Source organism: Rana temporaria, chromosome 2 (assembly GCF_905171775.1).
Source record: "Rana temporaria chromosome 2, aRanTem1.1, whole genome shotgun sequence".
In the NCBI taxonomy this organism is placed as follows: Eukaryota; Metazoa; Chordata; class Amphibia; order Anura; family Ranidae; genus Rana; species Rana temporaria.
This window is the reverse complement of record NC_053490.1, coordinates 126,143,528-126,169,127: the sequence shown is the minus strand read 5'-3', so window position 1 is coordinate 126,169,127 and position 25,600 is coordinate 126,143,528. Positions and strand designations below refer to the sequence as shown.

General features: G+C 42.5%; 1 protein-coding gene across 1 annotated transcript in view; it reads left to right on the top strand.

The window, feature by feature from the left end:
• Window positions 1–25,600, top strand: part of SHMT2 (serine hydroxymethyltransferase 2) — a 96,342-nt gene that overhangs the window by 10,480 nt on the left and 60,262 nt on the right. The window contains 5 exon segments of the mRNA XM_040340945.1: window positions 16,351–16,524; window positions 18,728–18,742; window positions 18,745–18,812; window positions 21,671–21,871; window positions 24,767–24,848. Coding sequence (XP_040196879.1) covers window positions 16,351–16,524; window positions 18,728–18,742; window positions 18,745–18,812; window positions 21,671–21,871; window positions 24,767–24,848 — 540 coding nt within the window.

Genomic DNA, 25,600 nt, shown 5'->3' with positions numbered 1-25,600 from the left:
CATGCAGGGCAGGTAGGCGACAAGCCAAAAGAACTGGTCATAACCGGAAACTGCACAGTAGATTGAGGCCCAGATTCACGTAGGGAGCGCGTATTTGTGGGCGGGTGTAACGTATCCTATTTATGCTATGCCTCCGCAACTTTGACAGGCAAGTGCAGTATTCACAAAGCAAAGTTGCGGCGGCGTAGCGTAAATAGGCCGGCATAAGCCCGCCTAATTCAAATATGGAACATGTGGGCGTGTTTTATGTTAATCTACTGTGACCCCACGTAAATGACTCTTTTTACGAACGGCGCATGCGCTGTCCATGAAAGTATCCCAGTGCGCATGCTCCAAATTAACCCGCAAAAAGCCAATGCTTTCGACGTGAACGTAAATGACGCACAGCCCTATTCGCGAACGACTTACGCAAACAACGTAATCGACGGAAAATTAGGCGCTCTTCCGACGTCCATACTTAACATTGGTACGCCTTATAGAGCAGGGGTAACTTTACGCCGGTAAAAGCTTAACGTAAACGGCGTATCTGTACTGCGCCGGGCGTACGTTCGTGAATAGGCGTATCTAGCTGATTTACATATTCTAGGCATGAATTGGCGTACACGCCCCTAGCGGCCAGCGTAAATATGCAGTTAAGATACGACGGCGTAGGAGACTTTTTGGCGTATCTGATTCTTTGAATCGGGCGCCAAGATACGACGCCTCAGAGCTACGATGGCGTATGTGGAGATACGCCGTCGTATCTCCTACCTGAATCTGGCTATATGTATTTAGGCCACAAACCAAGCATTTTAACAATGAAACATTTGGCAGTTACAAAGTTTTTTTTCAGTATGGCTGAAGATGTGCTTAGCAAAGTATTTACTTTTTCGCCTGGAGTTCTACTTTAAATATATACTTTCTGCAATTGCAGACTCTGCACTGTTTTTACATTTGCATCTGTCTCGAGCACAGGGGTTAATAATAATCACCATATGTGAATGGTAGGAACAGCAGAATTGGTATAATATTATGTGCGAGAGTAAGTGGCTGGAAATAGGTTTATTATGGTGTTTTCGGAGACATGCCACGCTCGGCTGACTTTATAGCCCAATTTTGTCGGCTTTCTCCCTTGCAGCTGTGTACATGTGTCTGCACATCTCTTGCATAAAAGTCATTTTACAGCAGCCACAGCTGGCTAGCCCCAGTGTAACTGGATTGAGTGAGTTTTCTTCTTATTATCTGGAAGCGTTGGACCTTGATTGTAACCACACTGTTTGGGAGGGAGGAATAGCAGAAGAGACATTTTCACCAAGTCATTGAGCTGAAGAAGTAAACACAGGACTTGCTATTATTCTTTGGACTTGAACTCTGTTACGGATCAAGCGGAGAGGTTTGCTGATTGTGGACGTGCTCTGTTTACTGAGCCATTCTGTCAATAAATGGCGATCAGCGAGCTCGAGTGTTACCTAAAGAGACCATGTGACTGGGTGGCACACGTTGGGTTTTATGGGAATGTGTGTCTTTCTCCATTCTGTAGATACTTTTGAAGGCGATGGACAAACCTTTTCACTTTGACTCCATGGTAAATTGGTATTCCAGTTTTGGGAGGCCTTTTTCATGTATTGTATACTTTCCATTTCCAAAGTTTATTTTCTATTTCCCTTCCTAGAAAACAATAATGTGTACCTTTTTTTTTTTTTTTTTTTTTTTTTTTTTTTTTTTACATTGTATCGTCGGCTATGTGGAACGCCTAAGCCGCCCGATACGCGCCGAAAAAGGGTCCGGGACTTTTTTGAAATTCGGCGTTCTATCGACGTACGGCGTTCTGCGTTAGGAGATGTGAACAGTCTCCATAAAGAACAATGCAATTTCGACCCTCCGGCGTATTGTAGCATCGGGCTACAGGCGACAAAACGCCTAGGTGTGAATGGAGCCTTATTCTAAATCCTAGTAGAGCTGCACAATTAATTGTCAAGAATCGTTATCACACTTTTTTTCCTGTTGCGATCTTGTCAAAGGGTTTCCCGATCTTTGGTATTATGCAGAGAATTTTTTTTCTGCTCTCAGCCTCAAAAGTCAAAGTCTGGGCAGTCAGCCAAGTTTTAAAACATTCTATCAGTGGAATGTTAAGTCTAAACATTGTATCAATTTTGTCTTTTACATCAAAGCTCCTGCCCATTGAAATGAATTGGCACTGCTGCCGAAGCGCCTGCAAAACGCTCTTGCAGCGGTGCTACATGGGCACATAACCTCTTCATCGACTGCTAGCTGGGTTATAAGCGCACCGCTAGCGGCTGAATAGCGCCGCTAAAATGATGGTAAAGTACCGCTAAAACTAGCAGCGTTTTACCGTCGACTCCTGTCCGCTCCAGTGTGAAAGCAGCGCAGTTCCGCAGAAAAAAAAATATTAAGTCAGCAGCTACAAATACTGCAGCTGCTGACTTTTAAGATATGGACACTTACCTGACCTAGGTGCCCGCGATGTCTGCACCCAAAGCCGATTTGTCTCTCGGGTGCTGCCCCAGCCATCTTCGGTAAGGGAATCGGGAAGCAGGCACAAAAACAGGTAATCAAAACTTTTGGACGAAGAGAAAAAAAAAACGGGCTAACTTTACTGATTGTGTGTGTTGTTGTTTTTTTAATTCATTAAGCCCAGGTTCACACTGGGTACGATTTGGTATGATTTGAGATGCGATTTGACATGTCAAATTGCATTTCTCAAATCGGCGGCAATTGTCGGCAATGGCACTGTCCTAATCGGTGCAATGCCGCATCTGCGGCGCTGCACCGATTTCAAAAAGTAGTTCCTGTACTACTTTTTGCGATTTCGGGCCGCGATTTACATTGAACCCTGCACAGATGTCTCTTAAATCGCGGCAAAATCGCAGCCGATTTTACCGCGATTTTGAATTCGCAGCAGTGTGAACCTAGCCTAAAGTGTATTTTTTTCCCAAAAAATTGCGTTTGAAAGACCGCTGCGCAAATACCGCTATTTTGATCCCTAGGGTCTATGCTAAAAAAAAAAATATGTTTGGGGGTTCTAAGTGATTTTTCTAGCAGAAACCCCAGGTTTTTTAATTGTATGCAACAAGTGTCAGAAAAGATTTCGTCTTTAAATGATTAAACAGAGAACTTCTACACACAGAGTTCACTTCATTGATAAGTAGAAACATTGTATCTCTTTTCTCACACTTTGTAGGCTGCCCAGAGACAAGTCACGCCATGGGAAAACTTCAGGCAACTTGCAATGACTTCTATGATACAGAAGCTATTTGCAAGTCGCACTGAAGTAAATAGTTTTTTTTTTTTTTTTTTTTAAACAATCGGCCGGTGCCAAAAATCGGCCGATATATCGGTTGACCTCTACTTGATACACATAACATTTAACCACTTGCCGCCCTCCGTATAGCAAAGTGGTTGTGTTATCCTGATCGGTAATCATATGAGGTGATCATCAACCCCGGGGGCGCGCGTTGCGGCGTGTCAGTCTGACGCACCTCAACTCCGATCTAGGTAGAGTCTGACGGAGACTCTTTACAACACTATCAGCTGTGTCCAATCACGGCTGATCATGATGTAAACAGGAAGAGCCGTTAATCAACTTTTTCTTACTCGCGTCAGGATATCCTGACGGGGGGGGGGGGGTTCTGCCGATTATCAGCACAGCCCCCTGTAAATGCCCACACTGCACCACTAGGGATGGCCACCAGGTACAGCATCCCTGGTGGCCATGGGTGCCAATCTGTGCCCACCAGCAATACCTGTCAGTGCCTCCTAATCAGTGATGCCCATCCATGCCATCAATCAATGCCTGTCAGTGTTGCCTCATCCACGCTCATCAGTGATCATCAGTAAAGGAGAAAATGGTTATTTACAAAATGTTATAACAAACAATTTTTTTTAATACAACAAACATACTTGCCTGCTCTGTGTAATGGTTTTGCACAGAGCTGCCCTGATTTCTCCTCTCTTGGGGTCCCCCATCAACGCTTCTGGCTCCTCCTGCAAAGTATAGTTTGAAGTGCCCCTATAGCAAGGTAAAAAAAAAAAAAAAACTTCTGCCTTTTTAACCACATCAATACTGGGCACTTTCGCCCCCAGACCAATTTTCAGCTTTCAGCACTCGCATTTTCAATGAGAATTGCACGGTCATGCTACACTGTACCAAATGAAATTTGTTATTTTGTTCACACAAATAGAGATTTATTTTGGTGGTATTTATTCACGGCTCCATTTATTTTTTGCGATATAAGCGAAGAAAGAGCAGAAGTTTAAAAAAATCCAAATAAAATATTTTTTGAAAAATCCAATAAAATCAAATTTTGTCATAAATTAAGCCAAAATGTATTCTACTACATGTTTTTGGTAAAAAATCTGTTAAGTGTATAATAATTGGTTTGTGTGATCACGGACATATGTAAGCAAATAATCATGTACAGATGTGCGCAGGTGATCACAGACATATCTGTGCAAAAAAAAAAGCTGAAAATAACAGCTCATACTGATCACCAGCCAGCTGCAGCGATCCACTCTCCTCTCCTCTAGTAAGAAGGGGGTAGTCTTATACGGCGAGTATATCCCAAAACCAACATTTTGGCTGGAAAATTAGGGGGTCGTCTTATACGCCGAGTCGTCTTATACGCCGGAAAATACGGTACACATAAGATAATATGATATAAGGGTCTGTGATCAAACTCCCAACACATGCAAAAATTCTTGATGGGTGGGAATGTAACTGATCCTTTTTTGGGAATTTTTTTTCCTCTGATTGCACAAACAAATCTTGTGTGATTGGGACATTTTAGAAGACTTTTTGCATGTGTTGGAGTTTAATCATTTACATTTTTATATTATTTACATGTAAAAAGCTCATACTTTGGTTAATTTTTGTTAGGTGCTCTTTAAAGTTAAATATACCTATCATCATTTTTTCCAATGAAGCAATTTCAAGCTAATACCAGTTTAATTTCAAACCATACAAATATTTTGGAATGAAAAATGTTTTTGCAGTAAATCAGGAATTACACATGCACACATCTTGGCGGTCAGGTGTTTTCAGTTTGCAGAGGAATAGAAGTCTTCTCAGCCCCAATCACAGAATAAACGCTACTCTGGAGTTATCCATTTAATGGAGCCGATGACTGCCAGTTTACATAATGAAGCAAAATTGCTCCTAAAATATGGGAGACTGGGGACACCTTCACTGTGAGCGCTGCTGTTCATATATCAATGACAAATAGCTATGGGATAATGGCAAACCTCCTTCAACCGAACATCTACAATAGATGGATAAGGCAGGAAGATTGATTTTGTAATTCAGTTGGATGTTTCATTTTTTTCCCCATGTACTACTACGAGGACAGTGGAATTTAGTAAAAGCCACTAATAATTATCTTTGAAAAATTGATAAAATAAAGTTGACCTTGCAGTGTAATGCAAGGAAAATGTGGGATGTCGGACCCTGCAGGGCAATGCAAGGAAGAGAATGAGATGTCGGGCAGAGAACAGGGCTACGTTAAGTTTTTAAAATGTATTTATTTTTCTTTACAAGTAGCTTTTTGCCCTCTAATAGGAGGCAGTTTATACAGTGGGAGGGGACCCAGACGGTATATGCAGACCTTGAATGGTGGCCGTCGGTATTACAAGTTAAGCATTACAAGTTAAACAGCAATTCAAATGTAATTTTTCACTATTTTCACTGCCATCTTCTTCCCTCTAATTAGAACCCCCAAACATTATATATAATTTTTATCCTAACACCCTAGATAATAAAATGGCGATCGTTGCAATACTTTCTGTCCTGACGTATTTGCGCAGCGGTCTTACAAGCGCACTTTTTTGGGGAAAAAATTACACTTTTTTTTTAATTAAAAAATAAGACAACAGTAAAGTTATCCCCATTTTTTTAATATTATGAAAGATAATTTTATGCAGAGTTAATTGATACCCAACATGTCACGCTTCAAAATGACGTCCGCTCGTGGAATGGCGACAAACTTTTACCCTTTAAAATCTCCATAGGCGACGTTTAAAAAATTCTACAGGTTGCATGTTTTGAGTTACAGAGGAGGTCTAGGGCTAGAATTATTGCTCTCGCTCTACCAATCGCGGCGATACCTCACATGTGTGGTTTGAACACCGTTTACATACGTGAGCAGCGACCGCATATGTGTTTGCTTCTGCGCGCAAGCTCGTTGGGACGGGGTGCGTTTTCTGGCTCCTAACTTTTTTAGCTGGCTCCTAGATTCCAAGCAAATTTGTCAACCCCTGGTCTAGTACCATAAAGCACTCGGAAACCAAGAAAACGGCTTTTATCTCCAAGATACAGGTGTAACGTGACCGTCTGCTCTCCCTGGAGGGTCTCTGACACCAAGCACATAGAAAAGGGGGTGTATGGGGAAGGATACATGCAGGAGGTGGTAGAGGAGACCTGGGAGAGCGAGGGAGAGAGAAAATAAGAGACTATAGGACAGACTTCCTCTCCTGCAGACCACATAAGCCCAGGGTCAGAACAGACTACGACAGTGGTCATCAACCCTGTCCTCAGGGCCCACTAACAGGCCAGATTTCATGTATTACCTTGGGGAGGTGAAGACTAGAGTACTGCAATCACTGAGCAGCAAATGATATCACCTGTGATGTATGCGACAGGGTTTATGACCACAGAACTACGAGGACTATACCTCTAGGCGGGAAATGCTTTAGAATTTTAAAATTAATAGTGAAACTGCACTTTTGGAATCTATGTATAAATAGATGCGCGCACGCTACGGGATATTGCAAATAACAAACATAGTATAGCACAAAGTGCCATGCTTAAATATTCTTCAAAACTGTGTTTAATACATATGTCAAACAACCAAAACTGATCAAAATTAAAGTGGAGTTCCACCCATAAATATAACATTACATCAGTAGTTTTAAAAAAAAGTCATTAGTCCTTTGACATTTTTTTTTTAGATGCCTTCAAAGTGTTGTTGCTAGACAGAATAGTTAATCTTCCCTCTTCCTGCACCTAGGTGCTTAAGCTTCCTTACCTACACCGCACAGACTCCTGGGAATGTAGTGGGTGTAACTTTCCAGGAGTCTCTGCACTCCGCCCGCAGACCCCGACAACCAACGGCCAGGGTTGTCGGGAAGAGGCCCTGTCCTTATCAACATGGGGACAGAGTGCTCTGGGGTGGGGGGGCACCAGAGCACCCAACCCCCCCATGTTGAGGGCATGCGGCCTGGTACGGCTCAGGAGGGGGGGCGCTCGCTCGTCCCTGGACTCCTTTCCTGACCGGCCGAGCAGCGTGCTTTGGATACGGGTCTGGTATGGATTGTGGGGAGACCCCCACGCCGGTTTTAGGGGGGGGTCTCCTTACAACCCATACCAGACCTAAGGGACTGGTATGCCCCTGGGGGGGGGGACCCATGCCGGTTTTGTATTTAAAATTTGGGGTGGAGTTCCCCCTCAGGATTCATACCAAACGCTGCAATTAGAATTGGCGGGAATCCAAGTCGGATCCCCGTCGCTTCTATGACTCGCTCGCTGGAATGTGCTTTGTCTATTCCAGCGAGTGCGAGATGTCGGCACCCTGTCGCCGAGAATCGGCGCGATGCTGTCGTGCTGGAAACACATTCTCGGCAACAGGTAGTGTATGTGTGGCTGCTGACTTTTTAATTTTTTTTCTGGGGGGGGGGAGATGGGGCCGATGGGGCCTAAGTGCTCAGCTGGAAACAGGGATTTTAGAGTGTTTTTCACATGGTGTGTTTTTAATATTCTGTGTTGAAGTTTGAAATTTGGAACCTTGAAGAGTTTGTTGTTCTTTTTGTTATGTAATTTACCTTTTTTAGCTTGATTTTACATAGGATCCTTTTCATACTGAGGCAGTTTTCAGGCGTTTTAGCGCTAGAAATAGCGCTTAACTGATTCCCATGCCGCCCGACTGTAAAGGCCCGAGTGCTTTCACGCTGAGGCGGTGCGTTTGCGGGATGTAAGAAAGTCCTCCGAGCAGCATCTTTGGGGCGGGTTGGGAGTGCTTTATACAGCACTCCTACACCGCCCTGCCCTGCCCATCCAAATGAATGGGCATCGCTTTGGAAGCTCCGCATCCCAGGTGTTTTTTAACCCCTTCTTTGGGGTTAAAAGTGCCTCGCTAGCGGTCAAAGCGCTGCTTAAACAGTGGTAAAGCGCTGCTAAAATGAGCGTCACTTTATTGCTGATGAACGGGTGGCCCAAGTGTGAAAGGGGTGTAAGTGTTCAACTGCAAACACAGGGATTTTAGTGTTTCTCATGGTGTTTCAATATTCTGTGTTGGAGTTTTGTATATACCGTATATTTTATAACTAATGCAATCTAGGACGTTCATCATTTCAATAGTTCTATATGCAGAAAGCAAGTAATTGCTGAGGCAGCACATGAGCACACGGCCCAGTGTCTGTCTAGCATTTACATGTTAAAGAAGGAAATTATCTAACCGTTCCTCTGCAGATTTTTCCTAAACTGTCATAATCATTCTGCTAGCTTAGTAAGTCATAGACTTGCAAATATATATTCATGGCTGTAACTATACGCTTTTCACTTTGAGTGGCTTATATTGCATTTATACTTGGATTACATGCATCTACGTTTATTGACTTAGGGATGTTTAAACTTGCTTTTCGTTGTGTTAAAGGAGCTTCCTTTGATGTATCGTATCCTATTTTGAATGTTTTAATAGTTACAAATTACTGCCTCTAAATTCCTGCATTATTCAGGTGTTCATAATATAACTCTTCTATCGGCCTTTTCTCCATCTGAACTCTGGGGAAAATGAATTTGTGGATATTGACACTGTAAAAAAAAAAAAGATTGCCGCAAATGAAATGTGTCCCATGTGTGGCTGCTGCTGGGTTTGGTAAAACTCTTAATTTTATTCAGCTCCCACACTAGGGTTCGGCTTCATGTACACGGGACGTATTTACAACCTCTCCTGAACGATTTAACTTGACAGATAGATAGTAACCCACGTTTAAAACTCAGTCTGGCTGTGTTTACATGCCACATTTTGCCACGGTTGTGTTTTAGAAGCGTTTCTAATAAATATATCTCTCTATCTCGCGCACCCCTAAAGTGGACCTGACATTCCTGTAAAAAAATTTTAGTACTTACAGTTTTTGTGTCTTGCGCGGCGTCCATCGTCGGGTCCGTCTGCGGCTTCGGGTGTCCTCGTTGGGTCCGTCTGCGGCTTCGGGTGTCCTCTTCGTCGGGTCTGGCGTCCTTCTGCGGCGTCCTCCCCGCTCGATCCCCGCTTTCCCGCGCCGAGTTTGAATACTGCGCCGGCATATACCGAGTGCAGTACACTCGAGCAGGCTCGGCTACTCTCGCGCTCATGTCCTGCACGTCCAGGACGCAGTGCTCAAACTCGGTGCGGGTATCGGCGTATATCGCGCACCCACGATTTTGCCCTGAACATTTTCAGGGCAAAATAGTGCGCGGTATACGCCGATAAATACGGTGTGTAGATATTCTCATTCTCTCTCTCTCTCTCTCTCTCTCTCTCTCTCTCTCTCTCTCTCTCTCTCTCTCTCTCTCTCTCTCTCTCTCTCTCTCTCTCTCTCTCTCTCTCTCTCTCTCTCTCTCTCTCTCTCTCTCTCTCTCTCCTTGTCAAAATCCGGTCGCAATTGCGACAACAAATTGGCACCTGGCGCCCGAGGAAGCTTAAGCCGCAGCCTGAATTTCCGGCCGGCACAAGCCCGACGCGATCACGCGGCGTGGGGGGGCGCATGGAGACGCAGCACCAGGATCACGCTACAATTTTTTTTTGTTTACCTTTTTTAAAGTTTGCTACATAACTAGATTATGGAACGGATTGGATAGTGTTCTCCAAAGTGGTGGATTTTAATGGAAATGCCCTAATACATTCTACTTTCAATAGCTTAATAGAGAACAGCTTTTACAGTAATGGTTACTTTAGCCACTAGTTTTAGTGGTAATAAGTGTTTATGCAATTTGTTTTATTTCATTGTTGACAGTGTTAAAGAATCAAAAGGCACCCTCATTTAAAAAAAAAAAAAAACTGGTGGAAGTTAAATAGAACACAAAAAAATCATTATGTTTTAACTATATCCAAATCTAAATGAGCTTAAAGTATGGAAAAACAAGCACCGTCCATGGATAAATAAAATATACACTGCTCATTAGGGATAATATCTTGTAACATATTGATTGTAATCTTGCATATTTGACTAAAATATATACCATCAGTGTAAAGAGCATAATTGAAGGGGTTGTAAAGGTTTGTTTTTTATTTTCTAAATAGGTTCCTTTAAGCTAGTGCATTGTTGGTTCACTTACCTTTGCATTCCATTTCCCTTCTAAATGTCATTTTTTCTTTGTTTTCTTTGTCTGAATTTCTCACTTCCTGTTTCTCCTCAGTAAGGTGTTCACTAAGCTGTTCTAAATGACTTTCCACTGCTCAGATGATGGTGGAAAGCTTACTGAGGAGAAACAGGAAGTGAGAAATTCAAACAAAGGAAAAAAAACATTTAGAAGGGAAATTTATGGAAAAGGTAAGTGAACCAACAATGCACTAGCTTTAAAGGAACCTATTTAGAAAATAAAAAACAAACCTTTACAACCCCTTTAAGTTGAGGTTGTATTTGTCTTCTATGATACACAACTTCACATATCATCCTGTCTTCAAGACTGCCTATGCAAAGCACACAGGGTTGCCATCTTTCGTAAGAAAAGCACCCTTTACCACAGGGGTTGACAAATTTGCTTGGAATCTAGGAGCCAGCTAAAAAAGTTAGGAGCCATAAAACGCGCCCCGTCCCGCCGAGCTCGCGCGCAGAAGCGAACACATACATGAGCAGCGCCCGCATATGTAAATGGTGTTCAAATCACACATGTGAGGTATCGCCGCAATTGGTAGAGCGAGAGCAATAATTCTAGCCCTAGACCTCCTCTGTAACTCAAAACATGCAACCTGTAGAATTTTTTAAACGTCGCCTATGGAGATTTTAAAGGGTAAAAGTTTGTCGCCATTCCACGAGCAGACGTAATTTTGAAGCGTGACATGTTGGGTATGAATTTACTCGGCGTAACATTATCTTTCATAATATTAAAAAAAGGGGATAACTTTACTGTTTTATTTTTTAATTAAAAAAAGTGTAATTTTTTTCCCAAAAAAGTGCGCTTGTAAGACTGCTGCGCAAATACGGCGTGACAGAAAGTATTGCAACGATCGCCATTTTATTCTCTAGGGTGTTGGGATAAAAAATATATATAATGTTTGGGGGTTATAATTAGAGGGAAGAAGATGGCAGTGAAAATAGTGAAAAATTACATTTAGAATTGCTGTTTAACTTGTAAAGCTTAACTTGGAATACCAACGGCCACCACCAGATGGCGCCAGCTTACACATCTGGTGGTAATAACTTGTAATGCCAATGGCTCACCACCAGATGGCACCAGCTCACAAAAAAAAAAAATTCTAGTTGCCATGGCGACCTGGCGCCCGGGATTTGTCGAGCCCTGCTTTACCATTAATATTGAGTGTAAAAAGTCTCCATTTCATCACAAGTCAGTCCCCCACCATCAGGAGAGAGACAACCTGACCAATACATTTATTGCTAAATAAGGGCGGGGATAGTGGGGTGTATGCTATATAGGGGGGGATAGTGGGCTGTATGCTATATAGGGGGGGGGGAGATAATGTTACACTGAGTAAATTGATACCCAACATGTAACGCTTCAAAATTGCGTCCCGCTCGTGGAATGGCAACAAACTTTTACCCTTTAAAATCTCCATAGGCGATGTTTAAAAAATTCTACAGGTTGCATGTTTTGAGTTAGGAGGTCTAGAATTCTTGCTCTCGCTCGAACGATGTACCCCCCGCTTTTCCCGCTGCTTCCTTGGACTCCCCCCCCCCCCCCCCCCAACCCACTGGTAGACCCGATCAACCAACCAGCGCTTCCACAGCCTAATCATACAGGCAAACGGAGACCAGACACGATGAGTATGCATAACTTCTGGTTTCCAAGGATGTAAACAGCGCCATTTAAAAATACGAAAAGCATCTGATCTCATCGATCTTGGTGTGATCAAATGCTTTTAGGGCAGAGGAGGGCTCTAGGGTCTAATGGATCTCTCCATAGAGTACCTGTCGCTGACTATTGCTATTAGAGTTGAGCTCCAGTGTGTTCGCACTCTCCACGTGCTAAGCCCGCCAAGAAGTCGGCACAGCGCTGTGTTAATCACAGACAGGGAGACATTTCCCGATCTCTGCAGCTGGGCATTGGAAAATGTCTCCCTGCCTGTGATTAGCGCCATGCTGTCTTTCTGGCTGGCTCTGCACGCCGGAGCTCATCCCTAATTGCTATCACAGGGGACATTTTATATTCCCTGCAATAATAATAAAAGTGCTAAAAAATAAAATAGCGACGGTGTATAGATCTTTCTTTTTCTTTCTTTCTTTCTTTCTTTCTTTCTTTTTCTTTTTCTCTTTCTTTCTTTCTTTCTTTCTTTTTCTTTTTCTTTTTCTTTTTCTTTCTTTCTTTCTTTCTTTCTTTCTTTCTTTCTTTCTTTCTTTCTTTCTTTCTTTCTTTCTTTCTTTCTTTCTTTCTTTCTTTCTTTCTTTCTTTCTTTCTTTCTTTCTTTCTTTCTTTCCCCCTGTGCTCGTGCGTAAAGGTGAACACACTTGTCGGGCCCACATGCATGCAAACAGCGATTGTTCAACACGTGATGTATCACCACGCACATCAGATTATGGGCAGTAATTCAAGCATCAGATCTCTTGTGTAAATCTAAAGTGGTAAACTGTAAAGGGCTTTTAAATTGTCTATGGAAAGTAAAATGTATGTCATTTGTCTCTGTTGCATGGGTGTGCACAGTTTTAAGGCATGATCTGTTTATCTATTTACTCTGCATATCTTTTACGTTTTTGCTAACCAATTTCGTGTTTTTGTGCAAATACTGTGTGAAGTAAACATTGCAACACCCACTAATTTATTCTCTAGGGCAGGGGTATCTGTCCAGCGCATCCCCTTCACATTAGATGTCAAGAGCCACCCCACCATCAGAAGTTGAGTCTCTCCCTTACATCACAGTGCACCCCCTTTCCCTATGCTGCTGCTGGGAAGAAGCTGGATGCATTGCTTGAAAGTATCAGTCTGGAGTAGGACCAGAGGAGGGCTGAAGCTCTCCTGCAGTTGCAGGGGAAGTGTGAGGGCCTGATTCGGTGTGTGCGTGTGTGTGTGCGTGTGTGTGTGCGTGTGTGTGTGCGTGTGTGTGTGCGTGTGTGTGTGCGTGTGTGTGTGTGTGTGTGTGTTTTAGGGTTCAAAGTTTCTAGCAAAAAACAGATTTTTTTTTTTTTTTTTTTGTGAACAAAAAGACCTGGTCTTCAAGTGCTTAGTCTGATGCACTGACCCAGGACAAGCATACAAATAAGGAAAGGTGTCTGTTTGGCTTTAATCTAAACACCATTGAGCCTAGGTTCACACTGATGTGTGCAAAACAGCAACAGCGCAGCAAATCTTGTGTGTTTCCTGCATCGCATCAGTGTGACCCAAGGCTGAATTGTGCAATGAGTACAAAAGAGGGGTGCTTTTTAATGTGGCCTTTTAGAAACTAATATCTGCAAAAGATGCAGGAGAATCAAATGGTAACTGAGCTTTACATGGATTCATTGTACAGTTCTAATAAGCCCATCCAAATATCGGAAGTGCTTGTTATCACACCCAGATTTTTCAATTGTTAAATTTTTATATGCAAGGGTACAACTTTTTGTTTTTTTGTTTTTACTGGTGAGGGGTTACCAGGGGTCTCAAACTGGCGGCCCTATCATGCCTCTGCCTGTGGGAGTCATGCTTGTAACTGTCAGCCTTGCAAAGCCTCATGGGACTTGTAGTTTTGCACCAGCTGCAGGGCCACCAGTTTGTGACCCCTGGGTTAGGCCCCTTTCACACCTATGACTTGTCCCACGATTTGTGATGGCAAAGTTGCATGACAAGCAGTTTCCTATGATTTCCAATGACAGCCATTCATATTAGTACGACTTCAAAGTAGTCCCTGCACTACTTTGCTCCGATTTTGATGCCACTTACACAGGCATTCCCTGAAACCGCTGCAAAATTTGCACTCTGTGTTATCACTGGGTACAATCACCCCCATATTTGCCCTGTTAACCATTGCCACTGAAACAGAAATTGATGGGAAATCCTACATTTCCAAAAAAAAGTTGTCACAACAACAAGAGATGAGGCAAAGTTTTCCAAGTGGGGGCATCTGGAGTCGGCTTGATGGCCAGAGTAAGCTTTTCATTTTATAAACTACAACGGTGATAATATTTCTGAATCTAGCACCTTCTCTTGTTTTATCCATGCCACAAAATTAATACAAATCCAGCAGAGTGGGAACCCCTCATGATGGTCACAGCAGGTCTGACAACTTTATTCCTGACAACTTTATTCCTGATATTCTACCAAGATAGACCTTGATAAATATAGGAAATAGGTGATTTTAAAGGGGTTGTAAAGGTTCGTTTTTCATTTTCTAAATGGGTTCCTTTAGTGCATTGTTGGTTCACTTAACATTTCCTCCGATTTTTCCCTTCTAAAAAACCAACCTTTGCAACCCCTTTAACTTTCTAGCATCTCCCACAAACTGAACCCATTTTGGGAGACACACTGAGCATTGTTCTTGATGGGGGAAATCTGCCTCAATTGCCTGCTCATATGCCCCAGAGCTGCCCTCCACCCTATTTGTCTGCTAGTTGTCTTCTAGGTTGAATGACACCCAGTGTCATTCAACCCACTTCCTGTCAGCCTTGGCTCACAGAAGAATGCAGTGTGTAACATTAATATTACTTCAAGTTTTTTTTTTTTTAATGGGCCTCCAGGAGATTTATGTCCTAATATGCTGGTATAGAGCGGTCAGGCCACAATGACGTCACTCCCGCGCATGTGCATTGAAATCACTTTGTTCGAGAAAGAGGAGGTGCTGGAAATGTGTTCAATTTACATTACTGCTGAGTAACGGGGCAGAAGAGGCATTTGTGACAAGAGACAATGATCTCATCTGTTATAAAAATAAATTGACGTCCATGCCGCTTTAAATGCTTCTCTGCAGCATTAAGGACCCTCTCCTGTTAATGTGAGAGCAGAGGAGGAAGGGCCTCGCTCATCAAATCACTACTCCCAAAGACCCCTAGTTTTGTATATACAAGGTAGTATCAAAAGGTTTCAAAACTAGTTTTGTAACACGCCAACTGATGGCAGCATAAGGCTGCATGTACAGTCACAGGGAGCACCAACCTTCATAAGTCAGTGTGCCAAAAGACATTGTCCTGTGTACATTGGGAGCTGTGCAACTGGTGCTATTCTGACCACATGTGTTACCAGATCTGCTATTCCATCATGGACCGCAAGTTAAAATAAAGAGCAAGTGTGAAATTCTGTGTAAAACTGGGCAAATCTGCCACAGATGTTTGACCTGCAAGTTTATGGCGATGCAGCAATGAGTTTTTTAAAGTGTTTTTTGCGTGGCACACATGCTTCAAGAGTGGAAGAACATCTCTGGAAGATGGAGAGATTAGGAAGACCTTCAACGAGCTTAATCCCCCAAAGAGTTAAAACCATTCGGCAACTTGTTCATGATCATTGAAGAACAATTCACAATATGGCTGCCATTGTCGGTGTGTCATAAGGAACAGTCCAGGCAATCCTCATGTGTGATTTGAACATGCACAGCGTTGCTGCCATGTTTATCCCCACAGCATGCTGACTGAGTTGTTGGCAGACCTTTACGCGATGTTCCTTCTGCTAATGGGTCAGCAGCCTGGGGACACCTCAAGCTCCAAACACCTTGAACGACTCATTGCAGCATCGCCGTAAACTTACCGAATCGTGTCAGATGTTTGTGGCAAATTTGCTCAGTTTCTCACAGAATTTCACATTTGCTCTTTGTTATAACTTGCTGTCCATGATGAAATAGAAGTGGTAATTCACATTGTCGCAATAGCACCACTTGCACAGCTCACAATGTTTTTGGCACACTGACTTATGGTCAGTGCTCCCCTGTGACTGTACACGGTGTTGGCATGTTGACAAACTAGTCTTGAAACTTTTTGATTCCACCTTCTACATGACTGAAAATCTTAAAATACTGTGTGGGGAAGAAATATGGAGTCATGCTGCAAATTATGTAGTTGGCTGTTCAGCGTTCCAGGTGCAGGCATGAATGCATACCAGTCCCTTGCCAATTTAGAGCATCAAATTTATGCTAGTAAATATCCTAATTCAGCATTCATCTTGGATGGCATCTAGAGACCTGGTGTCTTCCAGCTCTAGTAATGGGAAAATCATACATTTGTCAGTTACGTTTTTTACTTTGCACACAGCCTTTGCGGAGATGCTGCCATGTTCGGGCCCAGCACACTCGATCAGCATCCCAAGTTGGGAACCAGTTATGGAATGGACAGGAGAGTCTGGCAGACAACGACCCAGAAATGTGGGACCTTGTGCAAAAGGAGAAGGACAGGCAATGTCGCGGACTGGAGATGATTGCTTCAGAGGTAGGTGCTGGAGAGACGTACACGTTTCTTTTTCTTTTCTTTTTTTTTTTTTCTTCTTGTGCGCCTTTTTATCTTCTTTAATTTATTTTCACTGAACAGCCTGAAATCTATTTATTTCAGATAGTGTCAGGTTATATGAACTAGTCTTGAAGCAAGGTACTGAGGATAGCCGGTGTTCATTTAAAGCACAACGTTTGCACAGAAATGGTAGCATCCTCCATCAGAAATGCTGAGGTTAACCTCTCTAACTCTTACTACTATGCTTCTCTCAAGCCAAAGGCCTGCACCAATTACACTGCATATGTGGAACATGTAACCCAAAACATGGGCTGTGGAATCGGGGGCTATCTGTTATCAACTATTGAAACTGGTAGCCTTTCTCCAAATAGTTTTGTTGGCCAGTCATGCAGGAGAGGTACAAGGGCCACGTGGAAATGGCCTGGAGGGGTGGATTTCAGCCCCCTAAACCTTGTGTTTGACCCATGTGGCCTTTCAGCCTCAGTTCTCAAGTACCCCCCAACAGGCCATTGTTTTGGGAATTTTCCCTCTCTCCCTGAAATGGCACTTATCAATACCCAATACATGTCATTGATATTGATTTAATCGGTTAAAGACCGGCTCACGCCGATATATGTCGGCAGAATGGTACGGCTGGGCGAAGTGACGTAAATTTACGTCACTTTGAATTTATCGCCGTGCGGGTGCCCCTGCCGCGAGCTCCGTGCCCGTGGGATCTGCGGACTCTGTCCACCGGTGTCCCGCGATCGGGTCACAGAGCTGCAGACCTGGGAGAGGCCAGTGTAAACAAGGCATCTCCCTGTTCTGCCTAGTGACACATCATTAATCGTCTGCGCCCTCTCATCGGGAGCAGCGATCAGTGACGTGTCACTCGTAGCCACCCCCCCTAACAGAATCGCTTCTTGGGACACACTAAACTTCCTAGCCCCCTAGTGGTTAACCCCTTCCCTGGCAGTCACATTTATACAGTATTTGTGCATTTTATAGCACTGATCGCTGTATAAATGTGAATGGTCCCAAAATGGCGTAAAGTGTCGATATGTCGCAGTCACGATAGGAAAAATCGATGATCGCCCGCCATTGCTAGTAAAACATTTTTTATAAAAAATGCCATAAAAAACTGTCCCCTATTTTGTAGACGCTATTCCTTTTGCGGTAAACCAATCAAATGCCTTTTGCGTGTTATTTTTGTAAAAAAAAAAAAAACAAAAAAAATGTAGAATAACCTACGTGTCTATCTACACTGAGGAGATTTTTTTTTTTTTGGGGGGGGGGGATATTTATGTAGCAAAAAAAGTAAAAACAATATTGCTTTTATTTCAAAATTGTCGCTCTATTTTTTTGTTTATAGCACAAAAAATAAAAACCGCAGAGGTGATCAAATGGCAACCAAAAGAAAGCGCTTTTTGTGGGTGAAAAAGGACATCAATTTTGTTTGGGAGCCACGTTGCAACGACCCGCAGCAATTGTCAGTTAAAGCGACGCAGTGCTGAATCACAAAAAGTGGTCAGTCATTTGGCAGCCAAATGGTCCGGGTCTGAAGTGGTTAAAGCAGCTGTGCAAAGTAAAGGAAAACGTAAAAAAATATCCCATTGGGGTGTACTTGAGGACTGAGGTTGAGAACCACTGTCAGAGGATTACAAAAAGCTTCTACCGAGCCAGTTTTATGTTACTTGAATTGATTGATTAAAAAATACACGTAATGGTGATATTAATGAATACATGGGTGCATTAGTTAGTATCTGCCTGGAGTTAAGTTTTAATGGCTATATCCAATCTAACTGCAAGTATTGTGCCTATTGCTTTGCAGTGTTTTAACAAATATGACTTGCATCTATTTTGTTTACACAAACGTATTGCTTTTTCCATTTTAGGCCCCTTTCACACTTGTGCGACTTGTCTTGCGACTTGGGACTGCAAAGACGCATGACAAGTCCTACCCCATGATTTCCAATAAGTACCATTTCATGTATGTGCAACTTCAAGTCACACCGACTTCAGAGTAGTCCCTTTGTACTAATTTGGTCCGACTTTGATGCGTAGTTGTTGTTGAGGTCCATAGACCTCACGTTCACACAGGCATTCCTGAAATCGCGGCAAGCAAATCCGCGCATTTTCAAGTCGCAGGCAGTTGTTGTGAAAGGGGCCCATAATATAAATTGTCACTTTTATTTCTCCTGAATAGAATTTTTGTAGCCGTGTGCAGCTCTGGAGAGGCCCCTTGGATCCTGTCTGAACAACAAGTATTCTGAGGGCTATCCTGGAAAAAGGTAAAGAATATCATTGTGACGTTAACAAAATTTGGTTTGTCTGATTTTCATAGTATTACTGTCTTCATCTTTAGACTGTGAAATTTGGGATACCATGTACTAGGAATTTTATTTTAATTTTTTTCCACTGTTTAGTCATTTAGGAACAACCATTCCTGTTTTAGAGTCTGTTACATATAGGGCCAAATCCTCAGCCAGGCGGTGTGACTTTTGTAACTTAACTTTTTCCATTTTTAAGTTACTCCGCCGCAAATTTCCCAAGTTAGTGCCCGATCCACAAAGCACTTACCTGGGAATTTGCAGCGGTGTAACTTAAATTCCGCCGGCGCAAGGCGTTCCTCTTCTCCAGGGGGCGATTACCATTTAAATGAGGCGCGCTCCCGCGCCGGCCGTACTGCGCATGCTCGTGACGTCATTTTCCCGACGTGCATAGCGCGAAATTACGTTACGTCGGGCTTTGTGGATTGCGACGGGACAATAAAGTTGCGTCGGGTAAAAAAAAAGATACGGCGCCAAAAAAAAAAAATTCTAATTTAAAAAAAATCGCGTCGCGAGCAAGAAAGGTCTGTTTTTACAAGGTGTAAACAGTTTACACCTTGTAAAAGCAGCCCTAATTTTGCGTTTGCAAAATTAAACTTACGGAGAAAAAACGAAGCTGAAAAGCTTTGTGGATCTCCGTAAGTCCTAATTTGCATACCCGAGGCGGCATTTCGACGCGAAATGCCCCCAGCGGCGGATGCGGTACTGCATCCTAAGATCCGGCAGTGTAATTCAATTACACATGCCGGATCTTCGTCCTAACTATGGGAAACTGATTCTGTGGATCAGTTCCATAGTTAGAACCAGGGATACGACGGAGTAACAGCAGTTACTCCGTCGTATCTCTTTTGAGGATTTGGCCCATAGTCCATGTAATAGACTCAATGGGGGATGAACACTGCAAGCTTTAGAGCTCCTGGACCCAGATCATGTTTTGTTTTTTGCCATACAGGCAGATTTTTATTGTCTTAAGAAATGTACTTCGAAGTGTAGTGACACACAAAGTCCTGTAGTTAGAATTTTGCTGCCCTGACATGCATTTTGGTTTTCAGTTGCGTAGTTACTTTAAAAACACAGTACAATGTGAATAAACCTTACGGTTTCCCTTAAAAAATAAAAATCTTGCTTCTTTTAACCACTTCCCAACCGTCTTCCGCACATATACTGTACCTGTACATCGGTTCGTGCATGAGATAGTGTGGGCACGCAGGTCCAGTGGACTCTATGTCCGCCGGCCACCCGCGATTGCGGTACAGAGGCAGATCCCCGTTCTGCCTATGTAAACAAGACTGATCCCCGTTCTGACAGGAGACTACACTGAGATCTATTACGAGTGATCAGGAACAGCGATCTGTGTTGTCCCCAGTAAGCCCATCCCCCACACAGAACACACCCAGGAAACAGTTAACCCCTTGATCGCCCCCTGGTGTTATCCTCTTTCCTGCCAGTGTCATGTATACATTGATCAGTGTGGTGTTTTTTTTTTTTTTTTTTTTTAGCACTGATCACTGTATTGGTGTCACTCCTCCCCAAAAAGTGTTACTTGGGGTCAGATTTGTCCCCTGCGATATCGCCGTCCTGCAAAAAATCGCAGATCACCGCCATTTACTAGTAAAAACAAAAAACTAAAATATTAAAAGTCCCTAAAATCTATCCCCTATTTTGTAGATGCTATAAGTTTTGCGCAAATTGATCAATATACGCTTTATTGGGATTTGTTTACCAAAAATATGTAGCAGAATACATATTGGCCAAAACTGAGGAATATCTTTGCCTGGTTAAGGGGGGTCAATCCTTCCGGGGCTCAAATGGTTAAAGCATGTTATACAGCACAGCGATTGTGCTGTGTCATTTGACCCCCTGTATCACCTGAAACGCCTGGCTGATCCTGCCAGTTTCTGCCCTCTGTAAACTGACCACGGTATATCATGGCTGCTGAGCCCTGACACCGTGATTGGGTTACGTGCCTCGGTCGTCTGCTGCTATCTGCAGGTCTCCCTCTGTCTCCACCCCCCCCCTGCCTGTCTGCTCCTGTGTCAGTGCACGCCCCTTCCCCTCCTGCTGCTGAAATAACTTTTAATGTCTCATATCCTCTGTTTCCTAATGATATTTGCTTCTGTCTCTGTGCTTTTATATAAAAAAAAAAGCAGTATATACCTGTTTTCAGAGAGCAATGCTCATGTGACGGCCTCCCTCCCTCCCTCCTCATGAGGAGAGAGCAGACGGGTTGGTCACGTGAGCGGCACTCTGAAAACTGGTATAAACTTATTTTTTATTTTTTATTAAATGGACAGAGCAAATATTAGGAAACAAAGAGAATTATATGAAGTATTAGTGTGTGTTAACCACCATATTCAACATAATGCATGGCTAGTGAAAAGCAATTCTTTACCAAAGCTGCCACCTATCCCTTGTTCTCTGCTCTAATATACAAACCTTTTTATTGGATCAGATCCGATGTGAAAGTGTATTTAACGCACACATCCTTCTCAGAACCCCATTTTATTTTTTTTTATCGCATTTTTACTTTTCAGAAACCAACCCCATACAGCATAGTATCAATATATGGATCATTGTTCTCCACGCCTCTTATATTCATAGCTAGGTAGTGATATATTTTGCTTTCCACATATTTGCAATATGGCTGGAGTCTGGCCATAGATTTGATTTATTTTGGTTCTCTGATCACGAGCACAAGGTTTAACCTCTTCCTACCCTATTCATTAAAGTGTATCTCTAGTCAAAACCTTTATACTTTTTGAATGCACAAATCAAAAAAATGCACAAGTGTTTGTAACTAAATCTTGCTGTCTTTCTAGGTATTATGGAGGCGCTGAGGTTGTGGATCAGATAGAGTTGTTGTGCCAGCAGCGTGCTTTGGATGCCTTCAGACTGGACCCAGGGAAATGGGGAGTTAATGTGCAGCCATATTCTGGTTCCCCAGCTAACTTTGCAGCATACACAGCCCTCCTGCAGCCACACGACCGCCTCATGGGGCTGGATCTTCCTGATGGAGGACAGTAAGTAGACTCTCGATAACTATATTTTTCAATAAGTGACCAGACTTTAAAAAAATTGTATTCAGTGGGTTTGATTTGTTCAGACCTGGAAACCCAAGAGCACAGATTTCACCATAGTGTTCCTGGGAAACACATTAAAACTATTGGGTGGTTTATTGCTTTCATATACCAAAGTCTAAAATTTTTATTTTCAGTGAGTTGACCATTTTGGCTGGGTTCACACTATTATGAATTGGATGTGTTTTTTTTTTTTATTTTTTTTCACATAGCAGAACGTGGCCAGCTTCCATGGAGCCAGTTCACACATCTCCGCTAAGGCTCCGCTGCAAATTGCACAGGAGTCCTGTGCGTCTTTTGGTCCGTTTCGGGTCCAAATTTAGCCCAAAATTCGGGCTGAAATGGTGAATGGTGACGCACTGGACTCCTGCTGTGAGCCGCTACATTCTCCAGTGTGATTCCCAACCTTTAAAGTGTGTGTGTGTGTGTGTGTGTGTGTGTGTGTGTTTTTTTTTTCTTTTTTTTTGTTACACATTAAAGAGAGAAGTTTGATACAAGATTGTAAACACACTGATAAGTCTTGTATGTGTAATTTGTAGTTCTATCGTGCTCAGAAGTTTGCATACTCTAGCAGAAATCATGAAATTTTGCCATGGCTATTGAGAATATGACTTATTTATTATCACATAGCTGCTTGGCTCCAAAAGTTTTACATACCTTGGCATTGACACAGAAGTGACACACACACAGGTTAAAATGGCAATTAAAGGCTTAATTTCTCACATCTGTACTTTTTTTTTTTTTTTTATAATAGATAGATAGATAGATAGATAGATAGATAGATATATCTATATAGATAGATGGATCTATATATCTATATAGATAGATGGATCTATATATCTATATAGATAGATGGATCTATATATCTATATAGATAGATGGATCTATATATCTATATAGATAGATGGATCTATATATCTATATAGATAGATAGATAATTTTGCAGTTGATGTCTCTGTATAAATTATCAATGAGTTTGTTAGCTCTCACGTGGATGCACTGAGCAGGCTAGATACTGAACCACGGGGAGCAGAAAAAAAAACTGTGAAAATACATGCTAACAAGGTAATAAAACTTTATAAAAATGGAAAAGGATATAAGATGATATCCAAAGCCTTGAATAGGCCAGTCGCGAAATTTTCAAATCACTTAAGAAGTGAAAAATCCAGGCATTTCTTGATACCAAACCCAGGGTCAGGTAGACCAAAAAAGATTGTCATAATTGCCAAGAGAATTGTTCAGGATACAAAGAAAAGCCCACAAATAACCTCAGGAGAATACAAGCAGCTCTGGAAAAAAAAAACAGGTGGTGGTTGTTTTTAAGGAGCACAATACGACAATACTTGAACAAAAATGAGCTGCATTGTCGAGTTGCCAGAAAGAAGCCAGTGCCACGAAAAAAAAAAGTGAGGCAAGGTGTTTGTCGGCATATTTTAACCTGGATTTTTTGTGGCATTGGTGTAGACAAGATGGCAGATGACAGTTGGTCAGGAGTCATGCAGCCTCATAGGACAGTCAGAGGAGAATGAAAACGCCTCCTACAAGTTTTAAACCAGTGCTCGGTTGGACACTGATAGACGTCACAAGACTGGTATATACTACTGATGAGAAGATATTAAGCAGTTTATATTCACAAAAGTTTTTTGCATTTCCATGTTCATGTAATGTGGAGATGGGATATAGTGAATGGAGGGTCCTGGGTTTAGTAACAAATTGAAATTTAATTGGTATGCAATATTGGCTAATTTAACCACTTCCAATCCGGCCCTAGTAGCAGAATGACTGTCGACGGTGGTTGCGTTATCCTGACTGGACATCGTATGACATCCAGCAGATAACAGCCGCCGCAACCCCCATAGGGGCGAGCATTGCGGCGATCTGTGGTGTGGTGTCAGTCTGACACACTGATCTTGGTAAAGATGGATGCTCTTTACCACGTGATCAGAGCCGTGTCCAATCACAGCTGATTATGATGTAAACGGGAAGAGACGTTGCTCAGCTTTTCCTCACTTGCGTCTGACAGACGCAAGTAGAGGAGAGCTGATCGGCTGCTCTCCTGACAGAGGGGTCTGTACTGATTGTTTATCAGCACCACCCCCCCTCAGATGACTGCCCAGGACCACCAGGTATGCCACCTAGACCACCAGGGAAATGCCAATCTGTGCCCAGGCAGCTGGCAATCAGAGCCCATCCACAGTGCCACAATGCATGGCTATCAGTGACTCATATCGGTGCCACTCATAAGTACTCAGTAATCAGTGCAGCCTTTTAGTGCCTACCAGTGCCACCTCATCGGTGCTGCCTTATCAGTGCCTATCGGTGAAGGAGAAAACTTACTTACTTAAATTTTATAACGGAAACAAAAGAAAAACGTTTGTTTTTTTCAAAAAATTCTGTTTTTTTTTTTTTTTTTTTTTTTTTTATTTAGCAAAAAATAAAAACCACAGAGTTGATCAAATACCACTAAAAGAAAGCGCCATTTGTGGAACAAAATGATAAAAATTCTGTTTTGGTACAGTTGTAGCCTGACAGCGCAATTGTCATTTAAACAGTGACAGCGCTGAAAGCTGAGAAATTGGCTTGGACAGGAAGGGGGTAAGTGCCTGGTATTGGAGTGGTTACATTTTTTGCATTAATAAAGGCTAACATGGTAAAATTCACCACTGTTGCCTTTCCACTGTATGATTTAAAAATGAAAGCTCTGCAGATAGTGCCACTATTGGCTCTTGTATGTTGTGCCTAACCCTTTTTAAATGAGCATTCTGTGACATCTGCAAACTTTTTTCATATTCAGACCAGACTTGATATCGTCTCCTTTTTCTTTTCTTTCTCTCCAAGTCTAACACACGGGTACATGTCTGATGTGAAACGTATCTCAGCTACCTCAATTTACTTTGAATCCATGCCTTACAAGCTTAATGTAAGTATTCCCTAGTTGTAAAGTGGCATGCAGTTTGACTTACTATATTGTACTTCTTCTAATCTTGTCTGAACAATTTATAATGTTTGTATACTGTATCGGCGTATAACACGACCCTAACTTTAAGAGGGAAGTTTCAGGGAAAAAAAACTTTCCATAGCCCCCTGCGTATAACACGCAAGCACAGTTTACCCTCTAATTTCAGGGTAAAAAAGCGTGTTATACGCCAATAAATCCAGTACATTTCTGTCAATGTTTCCATCTATGTTTATGTCTATATAAGTCCAATACCCAATGATGAAACTGCTATTTTTTTATTTTTCAATATGCAAACCTTTCTGGTCGGTAAGCTCTGCCATTTAGAAGATAAAAGGCCAGTACACACTATGGGCCAGATTCAGATACAATTACGTTACGCTGCCGTGGAGCAACGTAATTGTATCTGATTTACGTTACACCGCCGCAGGTTTACAGCGTAAGTGCCTGATTCTCAAAACTCTTACCTGTAAACTTGCGGCTGTGTAACGTAAATGCGCTCGGCGCAAGCCCGCTCAATTCAAATGGGGCGGGCACCATTTAAATTGGGCGCGGTCCCGCGCCGAACATACTGTGCATGCTCCGTCGGGTAATTTACCCGACGTGCATTGCGCTAAATGACGTTGCACGGACGTCATTTGTTTAGACGTTAACGTAAATGGCGTCCAGCGCCATTCACGGACGACTTACGCAAACGACGTGGTTTTTTTAAATTT